This window comes from Camelus ferus, chromosome 6, assembly GCF_009834535.1.
Source record: "Camelus ferus isolate YT-003-E chromosome 6, BCGSAC_Cfer_1.0, whole genome shotgun sequence".
NCBI classification, from domain to species: domain Eukaryota; kingdom Metazoa; phylum Chordata; class Mammalia; order Artiodactyla; family Camelidae; genus Camelus; species Camelus ferus.
Window position 1 is genome coordinate 41,219,851 of NC_045701.1, and position 16,454 is coordinate 41,236,304.

The following is a 16,454-nucleotide window of genomic DNA, read 5'->3' on the forward strand; positions in this document are numbered from 1 at the left end:
ACAAGTAATCAAGTTTGAGTAATCAGGTTTGTTTCCAGGTTCTTAGCATAAGAAGAAGCTCAAAAGTTGCCTTACTGTCACACAATTAGAATAAATTTTTATTTGAACCCACCGTATTGGAAAAAGAAAGGAAGCTTGTTTTCATTTTGCTTTAATTCTTTTTAAAAAGCAAAATACACAACATTGTAAACTGAATATAACCCAATAAAATAAAATTTAAAAAAAAGCCAAATAAATATCATGTGTTCATTTGGTATACAGTGTCAAAAAAAGTCTATGCTGTCTCAAGATGTCCTCCATACATTCAAGGTATATTTGAGAATGGAAGTAGTTTAGCAGCCCCAAGAAGTAGAAAAGCATAAGATAATGTTAAGAAACCATGAATAGCCAAGAATGGCTGCTGTGGCCTTAGTTCTAGAGTAAAGAGTCTGGTTAGGCACTGGGAAGTGACTAAGAAATAAAATTAAATTTTTACTTTAGATAAATTATTCTGGTGGTGAGGATTGCCTAGATGGTGAAGAATCAGAAGATGAAACCCTATAGACTACTTAGATAGTTGTTATAACTATCTTAAAAAATAGTAAGGAAAAAATAAAAAAGTAGTAAGGACATCAATCACAAGGTTGAGAGTAGGAAAAGCAAAGGAGAGATAAGAAAGAACTGACGTAATGATTATGAAACTCTCAGGGCAACGGAAAGGAAATGATCGTTTGAGTGACCCTGAAATGGTACTTATTTTCTTGCTTTTTTTGTATATATATTTTTATTGAAGTACAGTCAGTTTATAATGTTGTGTCAATTTCTGGTGTACAGCACTGTATTTCTAAATATAATTGGAAAATCAGGAGGAGGATCTGACTTGGGAAAGAAACAATGACCTGGAAATGGTAGTAAGGAGGCACATAAAAATTTGTAATAAGCAGATGTAAAATCATGACTGAGAATTGGGAGATAGGAGTGTATGGACAGAAAAGAATAGGGTTGAGAAGATATGGGAGATATCCCAATGAGAGGGATAACTACATTAGGGGAGGAAAAGGTAGAAAATGAGCCAGTGAAGACAAACTTGGAATAACTAGAAAATTAAGAATGAGGTAATTTTAGACTGATTTTAGAAATCAAGAGAGAAAAGAATATTTTAAAGAGAGAATAGACAACGGTATTAGATAGTTAGTGGATATAATACTCAAGGGGGTTTTACAGCAGAAACTATTCTGCATTATACTGTGATGGTGTACACATTTGTCAAAACTCATGCAATGTACAACACCAAGAGTGAAATCTAATATAAACTATGGACTTCAGTTAATAAATCAACACTGGCTTATCAGGTTTAACAAATGTATCTCACTGATTCAATATACAAATAATAGGAGTACCTTTGTGTAGAGGGAAAGAGAATATGCAGGAACACTCTGTAATTTGCAACCAATTATATTGTAAATCTAAAACCTGCTATAATTTTCAAAGTGCCTATTACATTAATTAAAATTAATTAATTAGATAAAGAGGTCAGAGAGGATGGAGAAAACTTTAAGACTTGATGGTCAGGATACTAACCTTCTAAAGGATGGTGTCAGTAGAGCAGCAGAGGTCTGAGAACACACGGTGAGCAAGAAAGCAAAAGAGGTACAATTCGGGCCCTTGGTGACTTGACCATCCAGTACCAAAGATAAATTATTATGGGGAAGAGTCAGGATATGAGAACTAAGAAACTACTTAGAGAGTTTTATTTTATAATTGTCTTGGAAAGAGTAAGAATCTAAGAAATAATAATAATATAGTGTGATAAATACTATGACAGGGAAGTGTAACAGGGGTCTGTGAGAGCACGTGGAAAGATACCCAAACAGGCTGGAAGGAACTGGAGAGGAAGGTTAAAGGATTATGGGTAGATTAGGGAGAGGCTTTTCAGAAAAAAATAATGTTTAAGCTGAGAATAAAATGATGGACAGGAGCTATACTCAGAAAAAAATTAGAGCATAAGACTATTTCACTGTTAAATAATAAATAAAACCAAGACAAATAGCATTTAATTCTAGAAGAAAAAGAACAATATAAAGCTTACATACAAGAAATAACAGAAATTAATGAGTTAAAAAACATAATAGAATATAATAAATGAAAAATAGTTTCTTCAAAAAGAGTAAGTAAATTATTTGTTATCAAGAAAAAAGAAGTCCCACTGTAATGGTGGTGCACAATTCACTTATGAATCTAGTTTAAAAGTTAAAAATGTTTAAAAAGTAACCATTATTACAAAAACTTGTTACTGGATACATAATATAAAAAAGATATAAACTGTAACAGCAATAACCTAAAATGTGAGGACGGAAAAAATAAGAATATAAACCTTCTGTATACTATCAATGTTAAGCTGTAATCAGCCTAAAATAGAATATTATAAATATAAATATTTTGTGTATGCCTCACAGTAACCACAGAGTAGATTTAGTAGTAGATACAGAAAGATTATAATAAAGGATACAAAGTATACCACTACAAAGAATCATTAAAATACAAACTAAGACAGCAAGAGAAGAAGGAGCAAAGGATCTGTAAAACAGTCAGAAAACAGTTAACAAACTAGCATTAATAAGTCTTTACTTATCAATAACTACTTTAAATGTAAATGAATTAAATTATTCACTCAAAAAAACACAGAATATCTAAATGCATTAAAAAAAAACCCAAAGGAGATCCAAATAATATGCTGCCTACAAGAGACTCACTTTAATTTAAGAACACAAAGACAATGAGAATGAAGGAATGGAAAAAGATATTTCAAGCAAATGATAAATTAAAAAAAAAAGGGTAGCTTTATTTTTATCAGACAAAACAAACTTTGAGTTTAAAATGGTCAAAAGGGACAAAGATGGTCATTACATAATGATAAAGAGGTCAATCCATCAAGAAGATATAACAATTGTAAATATTTATGCATCTAACATCAAAACACCTAAATATATAAAGCAAATACAAACAGAAAAGGGAAATAAACAGCAATACAGTAAGAGTAGGGGATTTTAATATCCCACTCTTAATAATGGATAGATCATCCAGACAGAGAATCAAAAAGGAAACAGTGGATTCGAACAACACTATAGACAACATGTACCAAACATAAATACAGAACATTCTGTCCAACAGCATCAGAATACACGTTCTGTTCAAGTACACATGGAACATTTCTATAATAGATACTGTATTAGAATGCAAAACAAATCCGAACAAACTCAAGAAGCTAGAAATTATATCAAGTATCTTTTCTAACTAGGCCAATGGAATTACACTAAATATCAACAATAGGAGAAAAACTAGAAAATTCATAAATATATAAAAATTAAATAACACACTCCTGAACAAACAATGTATCAAAGAAAAGAAGTCAAAAGGGAAATTTAAAAAATATCTTGAGACAAAGATGGAAATACAACATACCAAAATGTGTGGAATATAGCAAGCTCTAAGAGGGAAGTTTTTAATGATAAACACATACGTGAAGAAAAAGAAAGATCTCAAATAAACAACTTAACTTTACAATTAAAAGAACAACAAAAAAACGAAACCCAAAGTTAGCATAAAAAAGGTAATACTAAAGATTAGAGCATAAATAAATAAAATAGAGGAAAGGGAAAAAAATATGAAGAAAACCAAGAGTTACTTCTATGGAAAGATAAACCAATCGCTAAACCTTTAGCTAGACTAACCAAGAAAAATAAAGATGCACATAAAAATTACTATAAATGAGAAAAGGAGAGATTATAACTGATACCACAGAAATACAAAGGCTCAAAAGCAATAACTACACAGTATGAACAACTATACATCAACAAATTGGACAACCTAGAAGAAATGGTTACTTTCCTAGAAACATACAATCCACCAAGACTTATTAATGAAGAAATAGAAAATCTGAACAGATCACTAACAAGTAAGCAGACTGAATGAGTAATCAAAACCTTTCAACAAAGAAAAGCCCAGGACTGGATGGTTTCACTGGTGAATTCTACCAAATACTTAAAGAATTAACGCCACTTCTTCTCAGACTCTTCCAAAAAACTGAAGAGGAAGGAATACTTCCAAACTCATTTTACTAGGCATTAGCTTAATATCAAAGTCAGATAAGAATACTATAAGAAAACTACAGGCCATTATCCCTGATGAATATAGATGCAAAAATTCTCAACAAAATACTAGCAAGCAGAATTCACCAGCACATTAAAGGATCATACAATATTACAAAGTGAGGTTCATCCCTTGGATGCAAGGACAGTTCAACATATGCTAAGAAACATCTAAGAAAAGAAGAATGTGTGTGGGTGGTATGAGGAAGAAGATTGAGTCTATCAGATACTAAATTATAAAGCTGTACTAAATTAAACAGTAATATCTGCATGATATTAATAGATGAATCAAAAGAAATTAACAGATAGTTTTGAAACAGACAGCTTAATATTTGATAAAAGACAGTATCAAATCAATGGGAAAGGTATGGATTATTTAACAAATTACAGAAAGACTATTCCCCAACATTCAAGGTGGTTCCATTTCTTCTTCCGTAAATCAAAATGTATTTCAGAAGGAATAAAGAATTAAATATAAAATAATTACCACTCCAACCAAATACTTAAAAATCTAGATGGAAATGTAACAATTGATTTCAAGACAGAACTCTCTAAGCATAACAGACAACTGAAGAAATACAAGAAGATTGAGAGATTTTATTACTACATAAAAATGAAAAACCTGTATGTTGAACAACCTGAAGTTGTTGAATACTGAAAGCCAAACAACTAACTAGGAAAACTCCCACAATAAGTACAAAAGTTAATCCTTAACACACACACATATGTAAAATAGCTCTTACAATTAAGAAAAATTCCTGCAGTGCTGAAAAGTTGTTGTCAGGTAGCCACAGCCCTGACTGCAGTGAGGGAGACCGGGTCCTGCAGACCCCTCAGCTTTCCATGACTTGGCGCAGAGGACTGGAGAAAGAAGACTGAGGACGAGGCCAAGATGGCAGAGTAGTATGACACTCATAGCTCACCCTCTCCCACAGATACACCAAGACTCACATCCATGGACCCACTGAGCCAACCAGAGCACCTGTGGAAATCCGACAGAACACTGTCCTCTTCAAAAGACAAAGACACCAAAAATCTGTTTTATTCCTACATAGGCATTAGATAGATAAATAAATAAACACCTTTAAGGACCACAATAGGTAACTGATACTCCATAAGCCACAGTGCCAGAGAGATATGAGCAAGATGAAGAAGCAGAGAAACCATTCCCAATTAAAAGAACAAGAGAAATCCCCTGAAAGAATGATCAATGAAATAGACATCGATAGCCTACTAGATTAAGATTTCAAAAATGGAGTGATCAAAGTATTGAAGGAACTAAAAGAGATAGTGTTTAGAGATATAAAACACGTCAAAAATGAAATAGAAGCTATAAAGAAGAGCCAAGCAGAATTGGTAAACTCTGGCTGAGATGAGAACAGATCTAAAGGCTGTGCAAAGCAGACTAGATAATGCAGAGGAATGAATTAGTGACCTAGAAGACAGGACAACAGAAAACACCCAATCAGAATAACTGCAAGATAAACAAATAAAAACAAATGAAAGCAACATAAGGGACCTAGGGGATAATATAAAGCATGCCAATCTTTGCATAATAGGGGTCCCAGAAGGGGAAGAAAGATCAAAGGGGATTGAAAAGGTTTTTGAAGAAATCATGACTGAAAACTTCCCAAACTTAAAGAAGGAATCAGATATCCAAGTACAGAAAGTTCAAAGGGTCCCAAACAGGAAGAACCCAAACAGACCCACACCAAGATATATCATAATCAAGATGGTCAGAGTCAAGGATAAAGAAATTATCCTAAAGGCAGCAAGAGAAAAGCAAAGAGTGAGTTAAAAGGGAACCCCCATAAGGCTCTCAGCTGATTTCTCTACACAAACACTACAGGCCAGAAGGGAGTGGCAAGATATATTCAAAATCCTGAATGAAAAAAAGATGCAGCCTAGGATACTTTATCCAGCAAGACTATCCTTTAAGATAGAAGGAGAGATAAAGAATTTCACAGACAAGCAAAAACTAAAAGAGTTTAGCAACACTAAACTCATGCTAAAAGAAATACTGAAAGGTCTACCTAAATAGAAAAGAAGCAGGATGCTACAGAAATGAGAAACTCATAACTGGAAAGGTGATAACTGATGAATTACAAATAAAATAAACACAAAATTGTAAAAGAAGACATCGAAATCATTAAGAGTGGGAGAGGGAAGCAAGAAAATATAGAGTATTTTTTTTCTTTCTTTTTTAAATCTTTTGTTTTTCGTAGGATGGGTTCGAGATATAGTAATGGGCTAATAGACTTACAGAAGAGGGTAGCCACAAGCCAAAAACTTACAAGGGAGTCACAAAAACTAAATAAAATCCATGATAATACAAAGGAAAATTACCAAACCACAAAAGGAAGAAGAAAGGAACAAAGAGGATATACCAAATCAACTGCAAAGATAAGTTCAAAATGGCAATAAACACACATCTATCATTAATTACTGTAAATGTTAATAGACTAAATGCTCCAGTCAAAAGACATATAGAGTGGCAGACTGGATAATAAAGCAAGAACCTTCAATATGCTGCATACAAGAGACCCACTTTAGGGAGAAGGACACATATAGATTGAGAGTGAAAGGATGGAAAAGGATATTCCATGCAAATGGAAAAGCCAAAAAAGCAGGTGTTGCAGTATTGATTTCAGACAAAACAGACTTTAAAACCAAGGCCATATAGGAGGATAAAGAAGGACATTTTATAATGATTAAAGGAGTGATACAAGATGAGGATATTACACTCGTTAATATATATGCACCCAATATAGGAGCACCTAAATACATAGAACAATTACTAACAGAGATAAAGGGGGATATTGATGGGAATACAATCATAGTTGGAGATTTTAACACCACATTAACATCACTAGACAGATCTTCCAGACAGAAAATAAATAAGGCAACAGAGAAACTAAAAATACAATAGAAAAATTAGATTTGGTGGATATTTTCAGAGCATTACACTCCCCCAAAATAGGATATACATTCTTTTCAAGTGCACATGGAACATTTTCTAGGACTGATCATGTACTTGGGCACAAAAGAAACCTCAAGAATTTTAAGAAGATAGAAATTATCTCAAGCATCTTTACTGACCACAATGCCATGAAACTAGAAATCAACAACAGAGAAACAAAGGAGAAAAAAAGGAAAGCATGGAGATTAAACGATATGCTATTAAAAAACCAATGGGTCAATGAGGAAATCAAAGCTGAAATTAAAAAATACCTTGAGACAAATGAAAATGAAAGCACAACCACACAAAATTTATGGGACACAGCAAAGGCAGTGCTAAGAGGGAAGTTTATAGTGATACAGGCCTTCCTCAAAAAAGAACAATCTCAAACAATTTAACTCACCAACTAAAAGAACTAGAAAAAGAACAACAAAAAACCCCAAAAGGCAGCAGAAGGAAGGAAATTATAAAGATCAGGGAGGAAATAAAGAAAATAGAGATTAAAAAAAACATAGAAAAAAATCAATCAAACCAAAAGCTGTTTTTTTGAAAAAGTAAATAAAATTGACAAACCTCTGGCCAAACTCACAAAGAAGGAAAAAGAGAGAGCACAAATTAGCAAAATAAGAAAGGAAAATGGAGAAATTACAACAAATAAAATAGAAATACAGAGTATCATATGAGAATATTATGAAAAACTATATGGAACCAAACTGGATAACCTAGAGGAGATGGACAAGTTTCTGGAAACATATAGTCCACCGAGACAGAATCAAGAAGAAACTGACCACTTGAACAAACCGATCACTAGATATGAAATCGAAATAGCAATAAAAAACCTCCCTACAAATAAAAGTCCAGGACCGGACGGCTTTACTGGGAAATTCTACCAAACATACAAAGAAGAGCTCATACCAGTCCTTCTCAAACTCTTCCAGAAGATTGAAAAGGAGGGAATACTCCCAAACTCATTCTATGAAGCCACCATCACCCTGATACCAAAACTAGGCAAAGACACTACCAAAAAAGAGAATTATAGGCCAATATCACTGATGAACACAGATGCCAAAATCCTCACCAAAATATTAGCAAATAGAATCCAACAACACATAAAAAAGATTATACATCATGACCAAGTGGGGTTCATCCCAGGGACACAAGGCTGGTTCAACATACGCAAATCAATCAGTGTAATACATCACATCAACAAGAGAAAGGACAAAAATCACATGATCATCTCAACAGATGCAGAAAAAGCATTCGATAAAATTCAACACCCATTTATGATATAAACTCTCACCAAAGTGGGTATAGAGGGAACATATCTCAACATCATAAAAGCTATATATGACAAACCTACAGCCAGCATAGTACTCAATGGTGAAAAACTCAAAAGCTTCCCACTAAAATCTGGGACAAGGATGCCCACTATCACCACTCCTATTCAACACAGTCTTAGAAGTCCTAGCCAGAGCAATCAGGCAAGAGAGAGAAATAAAAGGGATCCAAATTGGAAAAGAGGTAAAAGTGTCACTATATGCCGACGACATGTTACTATATATAGAAAACCCTAAAAGGTCCACACAAAAACTACTAGAGCTGATTGAAGAATTCAGCAAGGTAGCAGGTTACAAGATTCACGTTCAAAAATCAGTTGCATTTCTTTACACTAACGATGAATCAAAAGAAAAAGAAAGTAAAGAAACAATCCCCTTTAAAATAGCACCCAAAGTAATAAAAATACCTAGGAATAAATCCAACCAAGGAGGTGAAAGAATTATACACAGAAAACTATAGACCACTGATGAAGGAAATTAAAGAAGACTTTAAAAAATGGAAAGATATCCCATGCTCTTGGATTGGAAGAATCAATATTGTTAAAATGGTCACAATGCCCAAGGCAATCTACAGATTTAATGCAATCCTTATCAAATTACCCAGGACATATTTCACAGAACTAGAACAAATCATAATAAAATTTATATGGAACAAAGACCTAGAATTGCCAAGGCATTACTGAAGAGAAAGAAAGGCTGGAAGAATAACTCTCCCAGACTTCAGACAATACTATAGAGCTACAGTCATCAAGACAGCATGGTATTGGTACAAAAATAGACATATAGACCAATGGAACAGAATAGAGAGCCCAGAAATGAACCCACAAACTTTTGGGCAACTAATCTTCGACAAAGGAGGCAAGAATATACAGTGGAATAAAGACAGTCTCTTCAGCAAATGGTGTTGGGAAAACTGGACAGCAGCATGTAAAGCAATGAAGCTAGAACACTCCCTTACACCGTACACAAAAATCAACTCAAAATAGATCAAAGACTTAAACATAAGACAAGATACAATAAACCTCCTAGAAGAAAACATAGGCAAAACATTAATTGACATACATCTCAAAAGTGTTCTCCTAGAACAGCGTACTCAAGCAATAGCAATAAAAGCAAGAATAAACAAATGGGACCTGGTGAAACTTACAAGCTTCTGCACAGCAAAGGAAACCATAAGTAAAACAAAAAAACCTACAGAATGGGAGAAAATTTTTGCAAATGAAACTGACAAAGGCTTGATCTCCAGAATATATAAGCAGCTCATACGACTTAATAAGAAAAAAACCAAACAACCCAATCCAAAAATGGGCAAGAGACCTAAACAAGCAATTCTCCAAGGAAGACATACAAATGATCAATAAGCACATGAAAAATGCTCAATATTACTCATTATCAGAGAAATGCAAATCAAAACTACAATGAGGTATCACCTCACACCAGTCAGCATGGCCATCATTCAAAAATCCACAAATGACAAATGCTGGAGAGGCTGTGGGGAGATGGGAACCTTCCTACACCGTTGGTGGGAATGCAGTTTGGTGCAGCCACTGTGGAAAACAGTATGGAGATTCCTCAAAAGACTAGGAATAGACTTACCATGTGACCCAGGAATCCCATTCCTGGGCATATATCCAGAAGGAACCCTACTTCAGGATGACACCTGCACCCCAATGTCCATAGAAGCACTATTTACAACAGCCAAGACATGGAAACAGCCTAAATGTCCATCAAACAGCTGACTGGATAAAGAAAAGGTGGTATATTTATACAATGGAATACTATTCAGCCATAAAAACCAGCAACATAATGCCATTTGCAGCAACATGGATGCTCCTGGAGAATGTCATTCTAAGTGAAGTAAGCCAGAAAGAGAAAGAAAAATACCATATGAGATCGCTCATATGTGGAATCTAAAACAACAACAACAACAACAAACAAAGCATAAATACAAAACATAAAAAACAGACTCATAGGCATACAATATAAACTTGTGGTTGCCAAGGAGGTGGAGGGTGGAAAGGGATAGACAGGATTTCAAAATTGTAGAATAGATAAACAAGAGCATACTGTATAGCACAGGGAAATATACACAAGATCTTATGGTAGCTCACAGAGAAAAAAATGTGACAATGAATATATATATGTTTATGTATAACTGAAAAATTGTGCTCTACACTGGAATTTGACACAACATTGTAAAATGATTACAAATCAATAAAAAATGTTAAAAAAAAAAAAAAAAGAAAAATTCCTGAACAGAAAAAGGATACTATGAGAGAATCTGGAATCAGATTAAAATTTATTACACATATACAAAAAAATTAACTTCATTAGTAATTAAAATATAAAAATTAATGAGATAACATGATTTGTCTTTTAAGCTATAAAGATTAAGAAAATGTGATGAACATCTTGTGCTGGACAGGCTGAAGTTATACGATATTTGCAGAATTAGAAATGAGTACTTAATGAACAGCAATTCTGCAATACATATGATCTGAAATAAGTTCTTATGCTTTGACTTAGTAATTCTGTTTTTAGGAATCTATCCTTGCATAAGAAATTAAAAGCAACTTAAATGTCCAATAGTCATAGAACTTGGTGCCATAAAAAATTTTTTTTCAAAGAATATCAAAATGGCCAAGGAAAATGCTCACAATGTAATATAAAGTTTTAAGAGATAACTTACTATACATTAGTATGATTTCAGTTTTGTAAAACAAAATCATATGTCTATGAAAAAAGACTGAAAATACATAAACAAATGTTAACAATAGTTTTGTGAATAATAAGTGTTGCTTTTCTGTTCTATATTTTCTATAATAACCAAAGAAATTACACATTATTTAAAAAATTATTCTGAGGAAAGCTAAAAGCAACAACAAAAACTAGTTAGGAATTACAAGAAGTGAGTAAAGCTATTTTTCTATAAATTTGGCAGAAAAAGGCATGAAAGGGATTGACTATTTCTTGAAAAGACAGTAAGTGAGGAAAGTTTTGTTTAAAGGCATATAACAAACATGTTTATGGTAAGAGACATAGAGTAGAAACACAAGATAAAGAAGGGATAACTTTTTTAAGATCCTAGAGCAGACACAGAAGGTAGGAAGCAGAAGTACAGACAGAAAGGGGAAAAAAAGGCTTTTCTGAAGCTGAAGGGGATCAAAAGAAGATAGCTCAACACAGAAAATTTAAAGAGACTAAGATGCAAGGCATAATTGTTTAACGTGGGAAAGGTCTGAATTACCCTCTTCACTTTGCATTCCTGTAGAATAGTGATGACAGGGTAAACAGCTTGTTTCAAACTAGTTTCCCACTTTCAGGATCACTGGATTTAATTAATGAGAGATGTGACTAACCTGTGTTAAAATGTGAATGTGTAGAGGACAAAGAAAGGTTAAGAATTACCATTCTAACAGATTATCTTTCATATAGGCCAACCTTTGAATTGAATTCTTAGTGAGGTTAGAGTAGAGGTGACCTTTTTGACTATAATAAAGGGCTGAAGAACAAAGAAGTGGTTTATAATAATTACTCTGAGAAATAAATAAGTGAACAAGGGATAAAAAATTTGCCAAACAAGAGATGACACAGTTGAAGTAAAGGAGCATGAATCTACAGTATCTTTCTATGTCACTCTGCTTTGATGATTTTTCTCTTAATGTACTGCTGCCCAAGAGTAAATAAAGCAGATGTCAAGAATGATTCTGATGAGAGAATTGATTATAGATATACATATATAAACTTCAGCAAAACATAGTTTTGAGGATGCTAGATATGACATTTTAAAAATGGCTGACAATGTGTGAATTGACTGGACAGAAAGGCAAGTGCAACCAGAGGTGGGTGGGCAAACTGACTGTGGAACAGGAAAAGCACAAAACTGAAGATATAAAAGTATAAAACACCAGTTGAGTAAGACGTGAGAGTTAAGAGTGCCAAAAAGTACCTATCCACAAATTTTATTTTAATGAGTCTAAAAGGGAAAGTAGCACCTATACGTTAGTTGACCTAATGCGAATTTCAGTTAAGTAGTATTTTGTAGTTTCTAAAGTACTAGTTTCCCAGGAATCTCATTCAGATACATCAGGAACCTAGAGATCATTAAAATAATAATATAACAAGGTTTATACATTAAAACTCACATATAAATGGATACATAAAACCCACATATAAATGGATACATATTCAAGGCTTAAAAAGAAATCAGATTAATAGCAATATAACAAACTATATCTATCTTTGTTCCATTAATATTTTTGTGGGTATTAGCTTGTATTCACCACTCATTTCACTTGGGTTCTCTTAGACTAGTCAAGGGTATACTTGGAATGAGTAAGTATGGGAAAACTAAATGATATTTTATAGGTTCAGTCAGATTTCTTCAATTCAAAAGATGATTCTACAATGTATAATAAGAAAGATATAAACAATCTGAAGATGTCGAATATTTAAATGCAGCCCTACATCTTTCTTTATTATTTCTAAGGTATATATAAATGAAATATAGTTCCTGCTCAGAAAGTTATAATTCATTAATTCAGTATTATTCACACATAAACAGAGAAACGGCTGACAGGTGCTAGATATAATTTTAAAATTTCTCAACAACTTACCACTGTCTTGAGTCCAAGTTCCTAAGTTCTCTAAGTAGTTTTTCATTTTTCTTCAGGAGATGAAAGCTCCTCCTAAATAGAGAGATTTATAAACATTTTCATCACCTTTGCAGTGAATGACATGACAGTCCCGGAAATACTTTCCACTCTACTCATGCAACTCTTATACTTTTCTTGCCTTTTCATACTTCTAACACAAAGGAGAACAGACCCTAAAAAAAATGTAAAGAATATATGTCATTATTTCTATCCAGGCCCTCAAACATTCCTGCTAGTGGATCATTATCTATTGGCCACTTTAATTTTTCCTTGCAGAAAAATGGATAAAATACTTGTAGTTTCCTTCTTAAGAGTTTCAAAAAAATGTGAGAAAATTGTTCCTCATGAGAAAGAAAATATTCACAAAATCTAAATCATTATCAAACAAGGATATCTAATCCAGATGGAATTTGCTTTCTTCCTTGTTTTATATTATATGCATTTCTAATACTACTAAGCAAGTATGTATATTTTACCAAATATATTACACAGGTGATAAATATGTACAAATTATATTCATGAAATCAATGCTTGCTATGGTAAAATACAGCTTCCCATCTTAAATTTTTCTCAAGAGACAACATATGAACCATTCTACAGCAAAAGAGAATAGAATTAATTTATATGAGTGGCTATTACTCGTATTTTAATATACTATAAGGTAAATTGTGTTCTTGATATAACACGGCTTTCCCATAAGGCAGAGAATACTCCCTTCTAATAAATGGAAGGGTTTAAATCAAGTAAGATTATAAACACTAGGTAAGCAAGGAGAATTCCATTTCAGTGGTTCACATGCATTTGAATTACTTTAAGATTTATTTGCCCAGTGTTATCTGACTCCCCTCCTACTATAAATTGAACAAAAACACATTAATGCTTCTTCTTCCACTTCCCTACAGCTGTTAGTATCATAGAAATTTAAAAAATAAATGTATATTAATAATGTTTTACACTAGTGTACAATTTTAGTATTTTATGCACATTACCTAATTTAATTCTCACTATTATGTAAGGTAGGATTTATTTCCTCAATTTGCAGACTGTAGCCCAAGGCTCAAAGTTTAAGTGACTCTAACCTAGATCTTCTGATTTAAGTCTCATGCCTTTTCATTTAACTCCTACTTAACTTACTTCAAAACTTTGTATATTGCAAGTTTTAATGAGGTTTTGCAATATGCACAAGAGAAACTAAAATTTAAAAAAATGAAATCCCGATTTTTTTCCTGATTTGATGCTAAATCTTGAGTTAATTTCTGATACAAACAAGAACTGATCACTGCTGTTTGCCTTAAAAAAAAAAAAGTTAGGCTTATGTGACATAATAAGAAATACACACTTGGGCTGTGTCCCTAGTTCAAGAGTTCTAAAACCTTTGTAATTTCCTGAGTGCTGGAGGTGACAGGAGCATCTTACACATATCTCCTAAAATCTTTGGAATTTCCTGGGTAATAGGAGCATCTTTTGTTCTAATCAGGTGACTCTTGGTGGGCTTCTGGATAACTTCAGAATGGGGCTTCATCACCAGAAAGAGCAAGCCATGGGTAGATGCTTGAAACTTTCAGCCCCACCTCTAGGGAGGGAGAGGGAATGGACACTGAGTTAATAATCAATCATGTCTACGTGATGAGACCTCCATAAAAATCCCTAAATTAGGAGATTCAGAGAGCTTCCAGGTTGGTGAGCACATTCAGTGTGCTGGGAGGGTGGCACACTCCAACACCATAGTAACAGAAGTTCCTGCACTTGGAATCCTTTCAGACTTTACCTTATTTACCTCTTCTTCCAGCTGTTCTTCTGTATCCTTTAACTACCCTTCATAATAAACTCATAAATGTAAGTAAATATTTTGTGAGTCAGTATAACTGTCAAATCCAAGGAGGGGGTTGTGGGAACCCCTGATTTATAATCAGTTGCCCAGAAGCATGGGTAGCCCAGACTTGCAACTGGTAACTGAAGTGGGGGGGCAATCATGTAGGTCAAAGCTCTTAACTTGTCTGTGCTAACTCCAGGTATCGTTGGAACTGCTTAGCATGAAAAACTCACACATTTGGTGTCAGAAGTGTTTTTAAGAAAAACCAGTTTTTCCTATTAGCTTAGATGAAGGTTGGAAAAAATATTTTTTTCAATTATATGAGCTATGAGTTCTAAGTCAGGTAGTTCTACTAGTCATTATGAAAATTTAATAGTTAATTTACTATATTAAGATTTTTTTATTCCTTTGAAAGCTGATTATGACTCAGTGGGACTTAAGAAAAAAAAATTCGCCCTCTGGTCAAAGAACTAATTGGTAGGTAACCACTTAGTAAGGAAAAGAACAGAGACTAAAATGCCAATCATAAGATGAATAAGACTAATACTAAAAAAAAAACAAAAACGAAAAATGTCTCCTTTATTCTTACCTTTTGTCCCAGGAATTCATTCCCAATATACTAAGAAGCAATCTGCAATAATAAAATGCCGATTGAGGTTTCTGAGGTGTTGGTTCATCTTGCTCCACAGCTTTCATGTTTAAGTCATTAAAGTGTTTTTCAACAAATTCTTTTTCCTCCGTATGTTGTTTAAGGATAGCATTAATAACATCATTTTCCTGTTTTTCAGAAATGCACACAGGTTGTGGAGCAGGAATATTAAGTGAGATTCCAGTTCTCTGTAAGCATTCAGGACTAGTTACACCTAAATACTGCAAAAGCTCGTCAAGAACATCTTCTTCATCTCTTATTGTATCCCAAGTTGGTACAGTTTCTCTAAATCTTCTTTTAAATTGGAGGGAAATCCCATCTTTTACTGTTAGGTCTTCTAAGCATTCATTAGATGTAGGAGGCTCTTCTGGCTTCTCTTGGTGAGACAATGAAAGTATGAGAGATGTAGGTTCTGACAAGCCACTTACAAGAGGTGGTCCATACAGGATGGCAGAGTCCCATGAATATTTTCCAGAAAGATCACGTACTATAATTCTGACATTTGAATTGGCTGATGCAAGGCCAGCAGATAAACCTCCTCCAGGTATACTCTCTTCTGATCTGATCTGGATACAGGACACTAAGGTTGTATTGTTCAACACAAAGAATTGGATATTTGGACTCTCAAAGAGTTCAGGAGAAAGTTCAGTACTTTCACTGTAATGATTGTCATGATTTTCACACACCTGACTTGTTAACATAGCAGGACCACCACTCATTGGATAATGGCCCAAGTGATTTACCAGATGTGTAATAACAGTGCGGGCAGCTATAGAGATTAATCCTTGCTGCATCTGAGTTTTCACTAGAAATAAAAAATACGAGTGAGTGGAATACTTCTGCTTCCTAGGAAGTCATATAACAATGAAACATTAGACCAAAAATGGGGATTTCATCACATTATCAAAGTCACA

General features: G+C 33.7%; 1 protein-coding gene across 9 annotated transcripts in view; it reads right to left on the reverse strand.

Moving 5' to 3' along the window:
* RALGAPA1 (Ral GTPase activating protein catalytic subunit alpha 1) overlaps nt 1-16,454 on the reverse strand; it is a 204,608-nt gene that overhangs the window by 55,891 nt on the left and 132,263 nt on the right. For 8 of the 9 annotated variants that reach the window (XM_032481878.1, XM_032481880.1, XM_032481881.1 and 5 more), the window contains 2 exons: nt 15,481-16,345; nt 13,040-13,111 (listed from right to left, as the gene is read on the reverse strand). In XM_032481878.1, the coding sequence (XP_032337769.1) occupies nt 13,040-13,111; nt 15,481-16,345 (937 nt within the window). The other variant, XM_014561197.2, reaches the window with a different exon arrangement.